Here is a 13128-nt window from a genome sequence, read left to right as displayed (position 1 = left end):
CCGGAGCCGGAGCCGGGACCGGGGCTCCCCGGACGGGCCCCTCACCGCAGCCGGCGGCCCTCGGGTCGCGACTCCCGGCGCGCCTCCTCCCGCTTTAACCGGCGGAGCTCGGCCGAGCTGGAGCTTCTGGGGTACCCGGCACCGGACGGAGTGCGCGGGGGGTCGCCGCCGCCGTCGGGCGTCGCCGGGCTCCGGGAGCCGGAGGAGACGGAGAGCGAGGAGGTGGAGACGCGGGCGGTCGCCACCTCCCCCGACGGCCGGTTCCTCAAGTTCGACATCGAGATCGGCCGCGGCTCCTTCAAGACCGTCTACAAGGGGCTGGACACGGAGACCACCGTGGAGGTGGCTTGGTGCGAGCTGCAGGTACGGCCCCTGCCAGCGCCTCCGCCCCTGCCTACCCGCGCTCTACCCGTGCCCGCAGACCCCTGCCCCGGGGCAAGGGGCTCGAGAGGGGTACTTGGACCCTTCTCCGTCCAGTTTCCCTGGCATGTGCAGGCCCTCAGGCCCGAGCCCGCTTACCCCTGCTGCCTGCCTGAAAGCTGTGTGGGACCCGTGGGGCACCTTCCCGGGCTGGAGCCTGTTCTGGTGACGGCAGGGACTCTCGAGACCTCAGTTCTGCCAGGCACTACCAGCCAGTCGAGCCACAGCAGCAGGGCAGGGCAGGGACCTGTGGCTGGGCACAGGCTCCCCTCGCTGCCCTGTGCTGTGCCGATCACTGCCAGAGCCTTGGTGCCTCGCGGGGCTCCTGGCCCAGGCCCAGACTCCTGCTTAGCACCGCTGCTCCTGGCCCTCCTGCCCATCACGTGCTGTTTTCCATTTGCCTTTTTGCCGCCTGTGCTTTGGAGCATGCCAGGGGACCCAACCTCTTGGTGCCAGTCCCTGCTCTGGGGTTTTACAGGTGGATCCAGGATGAGCTGCTGGGGCTGAACAACCCTCTGCCTTTCTGGTGCCCACCAGCTTGCAGATTTTCCCCTGGGAGGGCAGCGAGGACATCAGTGCCCTCCCTGCCCATGTGTCTGTGCCAGTGCTGGAAATGGCTCTGAGGTTTGCTCCGACAGCCCTTGGTTTGCTCTGGAGCACGTGCCTGCAGCAGGCGGGGGCTGGGTGTCAGCTGGGAGCAGGGTACAACACGACCTTGATGTGCTCTGCCTGCTTGACCTTTGCTGAAGTAGAGTCTGTGGGCACCTGTGTGTGGTTTCTGTGGTGCTGCCAGGGGCTCTCTGCTGGGAGCAGCTACCTGTGGTTTTCCAGGTCTCTGAGGAGCGTTCCTCTATGCTGACATACTCCTTCATCCCCTTTGCTCCTTACAGCCTGACAGCAGGATGCAGACAATGGGATGCTGAGGGCAGTGGTGAAGATGTTGCTTGTGCAATGCCTTTGCCCACTTATTGTTTTTGATGGGGCTGATCTTGCCCATGGAGGTGCACAAGGAGAGCTGTGCCATGGGGCTCACTTTTCTCCTTGAAGCCCCTGGGGAAGGGCTTTGGTGAAGTCCAAAGTCTCCCACAGGCTCCTGGCCCTGGGATGGCTGCTGTGGTGGGAAGGTCCAAGTCCTTGTTGACACAGAAAAACATGTCTTGCGAGTTTGTTGAATTGTTTCTAAAAGCTCAGTGCAGTGGCAGGTGTCTGCCTGGGCTGGGTCCTTGGGGTGGCTGCAGCCCAGCAGAGCAAGAAGAGATCCTGAGAGACAGGTGGGTGGTTTCTGGAGGGCTGACTGTAGCCTCTTAGTGAGGAGGGTGAGGATTGGCCCCCCCTCATGGGTTGCAGAGAATTGCTGAGAGTTCAGTCCGGAGCTGACTCACTTCTCCCACCCTCACACAGCCCCACGGCTCCGTCCAAATGTCCCTGACCTCTGCTAAGTCCCTTCAGGTGGCAGCTGCTGCCGGGGACAGGCTCTCCTTGGTGAGACCAGGACCTTCTCTGGATGAGTCAGCCGTGCCTGGTGCTTCCCACTCAGCTGGCTCCGTGTCCCTCCCTGTGGGTCTCAGCCCCGTGTCACAGCTGTGCCCGAGCTCCCCTGGACTGGCACCTGGTCTGCACAGTGGGACTGGCAGCACATCTCCTTCCCTGCCCTCCTGCCCATCCCTGCAGCTGCCCATGGGCAGCGCTGGTCATTTGTGAGAGGCTGCCGGGGAGTTGAGGCCGCACCATCCAGGTGGGGGAAAGGAAGCTGGGAAGCAAAATGCTCCCGTGCCTCAGTCCAGCAGGCACATGCTGGCCCCACTGCCGGTCCTGAGAGTCAGCCAGGCAGGAGTGGCAGGAGCCACTTGCTTGTTCCCAGGGGAGCTGGCAGGGGGCAGGTGTAGAGAGGCCGGGGTCTAAGCTGAGCTGTTGGCAGGGACCCTCCTGTGAGCATCCCATGGTGTTGGGAGACCTGGCTCTCCTTGGCCTGCACCTTGCCAGGGGAGCACAACCAGATTCTTGTGGGCAGCCCCAGCCCTGCTCCCCCCCCAGTGCCACCCCTGCACCTCCCCACCACCCCTCTGCCCCAGCCCTCTCCCCTCCTCACCCACTATTTGGCTTCGTCCCACTGAGCACTCTTTATCCAGTGTCTCTTGTCCCCAAATCCGTGTCCAATCCGTGTCCCACAAGGGGCTGAGGGCACAGAGGCAGACTTTTAGAAGTTTGTTTTTTTCAGCAATCATGCAAAGAGTTGGACACTGTGACACAAATATGGGATTTGGAACCGCAAATAAAAGTGGTTGTGGTTCTGCCATTTTAAAAATAGCTTTGTCCTGTGCATTTCACAGTTCTCCTTCTATTGCCTTTCAATTCCAAATGAATACTTAACCTCAAACCTGACCTGTTCTGCACCAGCGAGCCTTGTCCAGCTGCTGTGATGGATCCCAGTCCCAAATCCCATCTCTCCCTACTGTCCTCGCCCTGCCCTTCCCTCCTCGGAGCCTGGTGAGCTGTAGGTTGGTTTTGCCTGTCCAGTCTTCCTGTGAGACCCCTCTGGGGACCTGCCCAACCCCATCCCCTCGTACCACTGCCCCCTACTCCTGAACGCAGCGTCTGTCTGTGCCTCCTGCCTGTGTCCACAGCCCCGCTGTTTGTGCTTTCCAGCTTTAGCCCAGGACTATTTCTGTGGTAGGTGCTGCGGGCAATGGGGAAGGAGGAAGCAGGGAGGAAACCAGAGGCCCAGAGTGGGGTTGGGCTGTAAATACCTGTCTGTGAGTGATTTTCCTGTGGAACCCCTTGGGGCTCCCCAGTGGGCAAGAGCATCCTGGGCAGTGGGTGCTGTCGTGCCTCTCCTGGCTCCAGCACCGAGATTGGACTGGTAACCTCAGCCAGCAGCCCCGGGGCTGTGGGGCACCTTGTGTGTGTGCTCACATGCCTGTGAGCACGCAGGAGCTCCCTGCTCAGCAGGACAGACCTGTGGGCAGGGCACTGCTGCTGTACAGTTGGCTCCTGTGCAGGGGGCTTGGGACTTCCCTGTGGCTGGAAGTGCTGTGGCCATGGCTGGGCGCTCTCCAGCACCCCCTCTGTGCCCCACCGTGGTGTTGCTGTGAATGCTCCTCCAGAGAGCGAGTGCCACTGTGGAGCCAGGGCCCTTGAGGGCTGTGGGAGCAGCACAACCAAGGGCTATGGGAACAGGAGAGCCCTGGGATTGCTGCGGAGTGTGCTGAGCACCAACACTGCCAAGTGCTGGGGACAGGTCCTGCTGCAGAGGCGAGAACCATCCTCAGCCACCATGCCCAGCCCTCCCTCCTCCCTTGCTGGCCTCAGTTCCTGGTGTTGGCTGTGCTGGGCTTCCTGGCAGCCAGCTCCTGGCTCACAGGATAGGGCTGGACTGCTGCCACCAGCTCCTCACCATCCCCACACCACCATCCCCAGTGTCCTCCTCCACCCTGTGCGAGTGCTCTTAGGAGAGGACGTGGTGTGCCCGTGCCGTGCAGCATGTCTGTGCTGGCAGCCCTGCCTGCCCTGCCCTCCCTGGTGCTCCTCTGGCCACAGATCCCCACAATCAATGGGGAGAGCATCAGGATGCCTGGGACTGGGAGCGGCTGCCACTTTGGTCGTGCATGAGGAACGGTGCCAGGTGAGCCCAGCAGCCCTGGCACAGGCTCAAAGGACACCCTCAGCTCCCCCAGACTTTGCTCCAGGCACACTGGGAGAGGCGGCTTTGTGCTGGGGTCCTGCCTGGGGTTGGGGGTTGCGCAGTGGGGGTCTGCTCTCATTGAGCTGGGAGAGCCGTGGCCACTCACAACTCCCTCTCTGCCACTCTTCACAGCCCATGACAGCTTCCTTGTGCCCTTGCAGGTTTGCGGGGTGCAGTGAAGCCTCTGGATGCCTCTGTGGGCAGTGGGGAGCCAAAGGGCGTGATGGTGGCTGTGGCACTGGGCAGGGCAGCCGGTGATTGCTGCTGGCCATGCAGGGGTTCGGGGGCTGTTTTCCTCCTCGCGTATGAAAGGTCCCATTCATCCCACTGCAGCAGGCTCAGGTTCTCATCTGGGCTGAGCCGGTCCCAGAGCGTGTGTTAAATGCAGGGGGGATTATGAAGCGGCTCCAGTCCGGCCGTGGGGCCACCTGTGATGCAATGAAAATATTACGAAAGCTGCTGGGGCTGAGGGATGGCGGCCACCGGCCAAGGGGCCGAGCACGGCTCTGGCAGTGCTGGCAGTGGGAGCTCCATGGCAGCTCCGGTTTCCTTGCCCCCGAGCACGGGCTGGGCAGGGGTCCCAGCTGGAAGGCCCCCAGGCTCTGCAGCAGCTGAGCTCATCGGGACCCCAGGCTGTGGTGGAGTTGTCGGTGCTCCTGCTCCTGCTTCTGCCCAGGGCTCGGCACTCACAGCTGCCCCTCTCAGGGCAGGATCCAGCTCCTCTAGCTCTGTTCAGTCAGCTCCACCCTTCCCTGCACTCTTAGGCTGTGTCCCTCCAGGATTGAGGGTTCCATCCCCTCCGCTGGCCCCGACCCCAGCTCCACTCAGCACCCTCGGCTTCGGTTTCCAGTTTAATTAACTAGAGCAGGAGGAACATGGAAAAACCTGGGCTGGAGCCTCCCCCGCCCGCTTTCCCCAACAAAGGCCTCATTGAGGCTGTCCCGGCACCCCGCCATGCAGAGCTTGGTGCCGGTGGTGCCCCGGCGGGGGCAGAAGGGCCGTGGCCATGGGGTCTGCACAGGGCAGGATGGCAGCCGCTGCTGCAGAGCCCCCGCGTGTCCCCTCGGCAGGGCAGCTGCAGGGTGGGCTTCCCTGTCCTCTGGGGAGGGGGTGGGCTCCGGCTGGGGGCTGAGCGAGGGGAGGGATGGGCGGCCCCAGCACAGGACAGCGGGGAAGTACACGAGAAGGAGCTTCTCAGTGCCCCGTCTGTTGTGCGCACACCCAGAGCGGGGGGAGAGGGGTGGAGGGAGGCCACCTTCCGGGGTGGTCCCAGCCCTGTGTGCACCGCTGTGCTGGGGGACAGCAGGTCTCGGCAGGACCCCACGTGCCCCCCTCACCCCCTCGATGGCTCCCACAGACGCGGAAGCTGTCGAAGACAGAGCGGCAGCGGTTCAGCGAGGAGGTGGAGATGCTGAAGGGGCTGCAGCATCCCAACATCGTTCGCTTCTACGACTCCTGGAAGTCAACCATCAAAGGGCAGATCTGCATTGTGCTGGTCACAGAGCTCATGACATCTGGCACCCTGAAAACGTGAGCAGGGACCGCTGGATGGGGGTGTGCAGGGGAGGGGGCAGGGTCCCTGCTGAGGTGCTCTTTGTTGCTTGCCCTGTGTGGGCACCTGAGTCTGGATAGCCTCGGCACGGCAGCAGGAGGAGGGTGGGCTGGGCCAAGGCTGGGGTGTGGTCCAAGCCTCACAGGTCTGAGCCCTGGGGGTCTGAGCCCTGTTGGTCCCTGGCAGATACTTGAAGCGGTTTAAGGAGATGAAGCTGAAGGTGCTGCAGCGCTGGAGCCGGCAGATCCTCAAGGGGCTGCATTTCCTGCACACTCGCTCGCCTCCCATCATCCACCGTGACCTCAAGTGTGACAACATCTTCATCACGGGCCCCACGGGTTCAGTCAAGATCGGGGACCTGGGCCTGGCCACACTTAAGCGAGCCTCCTTTGCCAAGAGTGTCATAGGTGGGGTCCCAGCATGGCTGGGCTCGCAGGGGCTGGGGGGGCTGCAGGGGGTGGGTTCCCTGGGGGTACTGAGCTCCACTGCCACCTCCAGGCACCCCCGAGTTCATGGCACCAGAGATGTACGAGGAGAAGTACGATGAGGCGGTGGATGTCTACGCCTTTGGGATGTGCATGCTGGAGATGGCCACCTCAGAGTACCCCTATTCCGAGTGCCAGAACGCTGCCCAGATCTACCGCAAGGTCACCTCGGTGAGGCCCCTGCCCCAGGAGTGGGTGATGCTGCTGGCTGATGCTGCAGGAGCCAGGACAAGGGGCAGGGGGGACAGTCAGCTGAAGCTGTCAGGCCTTGCTGCTGCCCAAAATGTGTCACTGGGAAGGTTGTGCAAGTGGTTAAAGATAGTCTGGTCAGCGAGGGGTTGCTGGGCTGGGGCATGGTGATGGTGGTGATGGTGGTGGTGGTGGTGGTGGTGGGGCCACGGCTTGTCCAGACCCTGTGTCCCTCACCCTACACTAGGCACTGCCAGCACATTAATGGGGTGGAACAGGAGCAGGTCTGCTTGGCCACCCCCTACACAGGGCATGGCATCTGCCCTGGCCGGTCACAGCCAGTTCCTGCCAGCTCCTGCCTGCTGGGGTGGAAACCCAGAGCCCCAGGGTATCCTGGCCCATGCAGGCACACGTGGCTTGGCCATGGGATCTGCTGCAGCTCCACTGGGGCCCTGGGCTGGTTCTTCCCCGGGCCCTGGGAGCCCGGCATTGCAGCGAGTTGGCACAGAAGAAGGTGCTGACATTTATCACCCCCAGGGCCTGAAGCCCAGCAGCTTCTACAAGGTGAAGGTGCCAGAGCTGAAGGAGATTATTGAAGGCTGCATCCGCATGGACAAGAATGAGAGGTGGGGTCAGGGCGGGGGCCTGGGTGGCATGGACCCCCTTGGCCCCCAGCCCTTGCTGAGCTGTGTCCCCCGCAGGTACACCATCCAGGACCTGCTGGAGCACTCCTTCTTCCAGGAGGACACGGGGGTGCACGTGGAGCTGGCTGAGGAGGATGATGGTGTCAAGTCTGGGCTCAAGCTCTGGCTGCGCATGGATGACACAAAGAAGCTGCACGGCAAATACAAGGACAACAACGCCATCGAGTTCCTCTTTGAGCTCCACAAGGATGTAGCAGAGGAAGTGGCCCAGGAGATGGTGGGGATGGGAACAAGGGAGCCCTGGGTGCTGTGGGGTCCCTGCACCCCAAAGTGACAAGCCCCCTCCATGCAGGTGGTCCTGGGCTTCATCTGTGAGGCCGATTACAAACTGGTGGCCAAGGCGGTGAGGGATCGTGTGGCCGCCATCAAGCGCAAGCGGGAGAAGCTGAAGCGTGTCCAGGACGTGCCATCACCTGCAGAGCCAGAGCAGCCCCCGGGTGTCCTGCGGCTGCTGGAGGAGCTCAAGTCCCCACGGCCGCCTGGTGCCCCCGCGCCTGCCCCAGCCATCCCTGGCTCCAGGGACTCCGTCTTCAGCAGCACCTTCCCCCCGGAGCCTGAGGAGCCCGAGGCCGACCAGCACCAGCACTTTGCCTACCGGCACACCAGCTACTCCTCGGCCACCTGTGCGTAGGCACTGGGTGGGCGACAGCTGGGTGGGCAGCAGGGGACCTGGGGCGGGAGGTGGGTGGGGGATTCCTCTCCTTCTCCCAGCCCCACAGCCCTTTCCCAGGCACCCAACCAGGGAGGGGACTTGCTCTGGTTCATGCCAGCGCTCCTCCACAGCCGACTGTGAGACAGATGGATACCTGAGCTCCTCCGGCTTCCTGGACTCCCCAGACCTGGCCCATCGCAGTTTTGTGGCTGGGGACCCTGCCAGCCCTCCTCCCACCCGGCCCGTGCGCTGCTTCCCCACGGTGAGTGAGGCCCCATGGGTGGAGGGGGTCAGGGCAGCTGTGGCACCATCTCACCCTGTCCTCTACCCTCAGAGCATCGCGGTGCAGCTGCCCACGGAGCGCTTGCCCCCCGCCAGCGGCTTCTCCTCCCCGGTGGACAGGTGAGGCTGGGGGGCTGGATGGGGGCTGGATGGGGAGTGTGGCACCTGGGAATGGCCAGGCTGATGCTCCAGTGCTGGGGCTTCTTGCAGCTACACCTCAGATGTGGCATCGGGCATGAGCGATGGCTGCGAGGGGCTCTCGGCCAGCGAGCAGAGCACGAAGCTGCCGCCCAAACGAGCCTCGGGGAAGCTGCTGCGGCGCCGAGCCCGCTCCAGGCTGCGCATAACCAACGTGAGTGCCAGGGGTGCCGGGAGGGTGCCAGGCAGGCACTCCCAGGCTGAGCCAGCCCTGCCACCCACAGATCTCCGACAAGAGTGACCGGGTGGTGGAGTGCCAGCTGCAGACCTACAACAACAAAATGGTGACCTTCAAGTTTGACCTGGATGGGGACAACCCGGAGGAAATCGCAGCTGTCATGGTGAGTGCGGGGTGAGGGCGAGGGCGAGGACCTGCCCGGCTGTGCCAGGTGCTGACCAGCCCCTCTGCCCTCAGGTCCACAATGAGTTCATCCTCAAGTCAGAGCGGGATGGTTTCATCAACCGCATCCGGGACATCATCCACCGCGTGGAGACCCTGCTCCGCAAGGACGGGCGCAGTGGTGCCGAGCTGCCCAGGAGCCCCGAGGCTGAGGGTGGCGTGGGCAGCCCCGTGAGTGCCAGCCCGGCCCTGCCAGTGCTGGCAAAGCTGCTGATGCTGAGTGTGACTGGGGGTGCTGCCTGGTCCCAGAGAGCCCGGGGGGAAGGGGGCTGGGGTACAGGGTCCTCCTGTGGTGACTTGCCCACTGCTGTGACAAGTGGTGGTGGTCCCTTGCCTGGCACAGCCTCCAGCTCCTGTCTCCACAGGTGGTGGGGCCAGGGTGGGGCTTAGCACAGCTTGGCCGGGGGCCTCTGCCCCAGTGTTGGGCTTAGCTCATCCTCCTTGCAGGTGGACCTGCAGCTGCAGGGGCTCTCGCGCTCCATCTCCTCCTCATCCTCGCTCAGTGGTATGTCTGTGCCCCTGCGTGGGCTCTTCTCGTCCCCCCTAAGCCCCATGCAGGGCAGGGGATGGCCTCAGCCAAGCCTGGGGGTTTTCATGGGGCATGTCCTGCCCTGGCTGAGCCTGGTTGTCACCCCTGTGCTGCAGACCTGAGCTGCACCAGTCCCAGACTCTCTGTGCAGTCCCCCATCCTGCCATCCCTGAGCCGCTCCCCATCGGAGACGGACCTGGCCAGCCCCGCAGAGGCACCAGCAGCCCCGGTGCCGCTGGAGGCCCCCACAGGTACCGGCACTGGCAGGGCCGGGTGTGTCCATCGCACTGGGGCCGCCGGATCGAGGCTCTGGGGTGCCTGGGCGGGGGGGAGGAGGGGGCACTCGGGAGCTGCTCCTGATGCTCCTCTCTCTGCAGGCTCTGTGCAGACCTGGCCCCTCATCTCGATGGCTCCCTCCTGGCTCACGTCCTCACCGGTGTTCCCACAGACCCCCACAAGGACCCCAGAGGGGCCTGTCCCACCAGCCCTGCCCCAAGCCCTCCTGTCCCCACAGCCTGTCCCCACGTCCCCTGTCTCCTGTGAGCTCAGCAGCCCCCTGAGCCCCCCTGTGACCAGCACACCCTGGTCCCCCACCACCCCCCTCAGCCCCCCTGTGACCAGCACACCCTGGTCCCCCACCACCCCCCTCCTGACCCTGGCCAACGTCTTCTCCTTGGCAGTGATGAGCGTGGCCCAAACGCTGCTGCCCACTGTCTCCCCCATCGCCAGCTCGGGTGGGCACCTCTACCCTCCACTGCTGCCACGGCCACAGAGTCTTGTCCTGGGGGCCCCACGCTTTGTCTACCCTGACCCCACCAGCACAGTCAAGCCAGTCCCGCCTGGCAGTGGGATCCTGGAGTCAGCAGGGGCTGATGTCCCCACTGCCGGGGGGCCCATATCCTTCCCACCCCCAGCACCAGCCCCAATGTGCCCCACAGACAGTGAGGCCGTGGGTAGTCCCCTGCCACCGCTGACCTCGTCCACGCCTGGGAGTCAAGAGGGCAGCACGGTGAGTGTGGGGGTGCAAAGGCTCCCCAAGGCTGCTTGAGGTGAAGCCCAGTGCCAGGGGGGCTGGGTGGTAGCTGCAGGGGAACAGGAAGCCTCGTGGCTTGTGGAGCCACTTGGATACAGGGAGGAATGAGTGGGCAGTGGGTACCAGGGCACAGGAGCAGCAGTGGGGGAACAGGAGATGTGGGGGGATGTGGGAAGGGGCAGCTGATGGTGCTCAGGTCCCACAGGTGCCACCCGGTGTCCCCAAGCCCAGCCATTCACTCATCGTGTCGGAGTTGCCGGCCCCTGCCGTGCGCACGGCCCAGCTCTCACCCATCAACGAAGGTGAGGCGGGGCAGGGCTGGGGCTGCACCGAGGCCATGCCTGTGCTGGGGCACGTGATGTTCCCGCCAGCCCACGAGCCCTGAACCCCACCAGCTGCCTCTGTCCCCAGTAGAAGCCAAGCCCCAGGTGCTGGGCCGGTTCCATGTGATACCAACCAAGGACCTGCCTGCGCCCTCCCCTGTGACAAATGGGAGCAGCAGCGAGGGAGAGCAGCAAGTGGGGCCAGCGAGTGGCTCCCCACCTCCCACGGCCCCCGACATGGGCCACAGCTCAAGCAACGACTCGGATGCAGTGCTGGAGGCAGCGGAGCAGGAAGCCAAGGCTGAGGAGGCGCTGGCCAAGGAGGGCACAGTGCCAGTGGCGCCGCTGGAGAGCGACCAGGAAGGCCCTGGGGAGGAGGGCACAGACAGCACCCCCCAGGCTGTGCTGAGCCAGGTGTGGCTGAGCTACCCCCGCAGCCTGTCCTATGTGAGCAGCGATGACACCGAGAGCGAGGACGAGGAGATTTGGGAGGAGTTGCAGAACCTGCGCCAGAAGTGAGCAGGAGGGTGGGCTGCACCCAAGAGGTGACGGGGGGGCCTGCGGGAGGGGACAGGTCTTCCCACCCATCCCAGGTGGGAAGGCGATGCTCCTTCCCCAAGGCCCTGCTGCCACACCCCATGTCCTCCGCAGGCACCTGGCCGAGGTGCAGCTGCTGCAGAGCGCCCAGAAGAAGGAGATCGAGGAGCTGTACCTGAGGATGGGGAAGCAGCCACCGCTGGGCATCGTCTCTCCTGCCGCGATGCTGTCCAGCCGCCAGCGCCGCCTCTCCAAGGGCAGCTTCAACCCCTCCCGCCGCAACAGCCTGCAGCGCCTGGAGCTGGCACAGCCCGCAGGTGACAGCCCCGCTCCCGCTCCCCCCAGAGCCCCGAGTTGGGTGGGGTCTGTGGGATCTCTCCGGGCTGGGTGTTGCAGGGCCGCTGCCCCCGCTCAGGGCTGCTGTCCCCGCAGGCATCATGCGCCGTAACTCGCTGAGTGGAAGCAGCACGGGCTCACAGGAGCAGCGGCTCAGCAAGGGGGTGACCTTCGCCGATGACCTCGGCCGCATGGTAAGGGCAAGGGTGAGGGTGAGGGTAGGGGTTAGGGTGAGGGGTGGGAGCTGATCCTGGGATGCTCCTGGCTCATAGCCACCTCTCTCCACAGTAGCCGGCTGGCCAGCAGTGACTTCATGAACTACCTCATCCAAGTGCCTGTGGCCCCAGGGCAGAGCCCCTGCACCCCCTGGAGGGCAGTGCCAGCCCTGGGCAACCCAGACCTGTGGTGGGGACCCCGCGGGCTCCATAGGGGCAGTGCAGCTGGCCAGGGGCAAGTCTGTCCCACCTCCAACCCTGTGCTCCCGGGGCCCTCCCCGCTGTCCCCAGCCCCTTTGCTGGAGGACATGTACCGGGTGTCCCCACCTCTTGTGGCTTTACTGAGCTGAGCCCACCCCGGAGCCCCTGCTCACCCCAGCCCTGCACCACACTGATCTCCATCCCCCTTCCCACACGGGCCTGAGCCCCCCGCCTGCCCTACGGGGTGGAACGAACTCCCCGTGGCCCGGTCACAGGATGGAGCTGGAGCACCAGGAGCTGCACGATCCAGGAGCACTTTGTTAAGAACTGGTGTGCAGAAGACATTTTCATAAACATGGATTGAATACAAAGGCTGTGTGTGTGTATCTACTGGGCAGGACCTGTGGCTGCTGGCTTTGTTGTGCCACAATACAGAGCAGAACAGAAAATCCCACCCCAGCAGCCCCGGAGGGGGTGAGATCCTGAGCTGGGCTCTGCCCAGCAGCTGCTCCACGGACACTGACACAGTCTCCAGTGAGAGGGTTTATTGTAAGGAGTGGTGGGACCTGGGCACCCCTGTCCTTCCCGTGGGCACAGTGCCGGCAAAGGCCCCGGGGTGGGGGCTGCCCGCGGGGAGCCCCCGTGACCTTCCCCAGGCTCGCGCTGAGCACGGGGCAGGCCCGAACCCCCGGGGGTGGCTGCCCCGGGCTCGAGGCCCGTCCAGCCCCGCGGGGGCGGCAGCTCAGTCACGGGCATGACCGGGCCGGGCGTTCCGCGCTCAGCTCGCCGCGCCCTCGGCCCGAGCCCGGGCCCGCGCCCGCGCCGCCTCCGCCTCCTGCTCCAGCTCGTCCAGGAACCGCTCCTGAGACACCGAGTAGAAGGTGTACCCGTCTGCGGGAGGGGTTAAGGAAAAACAGCAGGAGTGGCCCCGGCGCCCCCTGACTCCGCCCCGGCCCAGCCCCCGAGGATACAGATGCCAAGTGTCACCGCGGCGATGCCGAGCGCCAGCAGAGTGTTGCGGCCGCGGAGCCGGCGCTGCAGGACGCGCTGGCGCTGGGCGTACTCCACCTGCGCCATGAGGCGGCGTTGCTCGGGGCTGAGCCCCGGCTCCCGGGCCGGGTCGATGCGCCTCGCGAACGCCGCCACCGAGCCCGGTTCCTCCGGTGCCGCCATCTTCCCCCGCAGCCTCCGCGCGGCGCAGTGACGTTACATCCGTCGGCGGGCGCTGACCAATCGAAGGGCGCGGGCGGCGCGCGGCGTCGAGTGGTTGGCTGAGGCCCGGCGCGTGCCGGCCGCGGCGCTCGCTGATTGGCGGAGCGGGGTCACGAGACCCGGAGGGCGCTGAGGCTCGAGCAGCGCCCGGGCTGAGCCTGCAGCGACCGGGCCCATC

The 13128-nt window shown here is 64.9% G+C and overlaps 2 protein-coding genes across 2 annotated transcripts; one reads left to right on the top strand and one right to left on the bottom strand.

Annotated features, from left to right (window-relative positions):
- Positions 1 to 3: 3 nt before the first annotated feature.
- Positions 4 to 12187, top strand: WNK4 (WNK lysine deficient protein kinase 4; the record flags this gene model as incomplete). Its single annotated transcript, XM_027708560.1, has 20 exons — positions 4 to 363; positions 5460 to 5632; positions 5841 to 6061; positions 6153 to 6310; positions 6866 to 6954; positions 7030 to 7249; positions 7325 to 7655; positions 7816 to 7946; positions 8019 to 8086; positions 8177 to 8318; positions 8389 to 8505; positions 8580 to 8735; positions 9012 to 9069; positions 9210 to 9344; positions 9471 to 10102; positions 10332 to 10428; positions 10541 to 10964; positions 11101 to 11303; positions 11419 to 11516; positions 11611 to 12187. Coding segments are annotated over 20 exons (3816 nt in total), but the record flags the coding sequence as incomplete, so codon positions are not given.
- Positions 12188 to 12268: 81 nt separating this feature from the next.
- LOC113981252 (cytochrome c oxidase assembly factor 3 homolog, mitochondrial) lies at positions 12269 to 12950 on the bottom strand. Its single transcript, XM_027708559.1, is given in 2 exon segments — positions 12269 to 12629; positions 12710 to 12950. Coding segments are annotated over 2 exon segments (354 nt in total). The 3' UTR covers positions 12269 to 12516.
- Between the last annotated feature and the right edge of the window lie 178 nt (positions 12951 to 13128).

This window comes from Neopelma chrysocephalum, unplaced genomic scaffold (assembly GCF_003984885.1).
Source record: "Neopelma chrysocephalum unplaced genomic scaffold, ASM398488v2 Primary Assembly neopelma1_96315, whole genome shotgun sequence".
Classification (NCBI taxonomy): Eukaryota; Metazoa; Chordata; class Aves; order Passeriformes; family Pipridae; genus Neopelma; species Neopelma chrysocephalum.
Note: the sequence above shows the minus strand (reverse complement) of the source record. Positions and strands in the feature narration are given on the sequence as shown.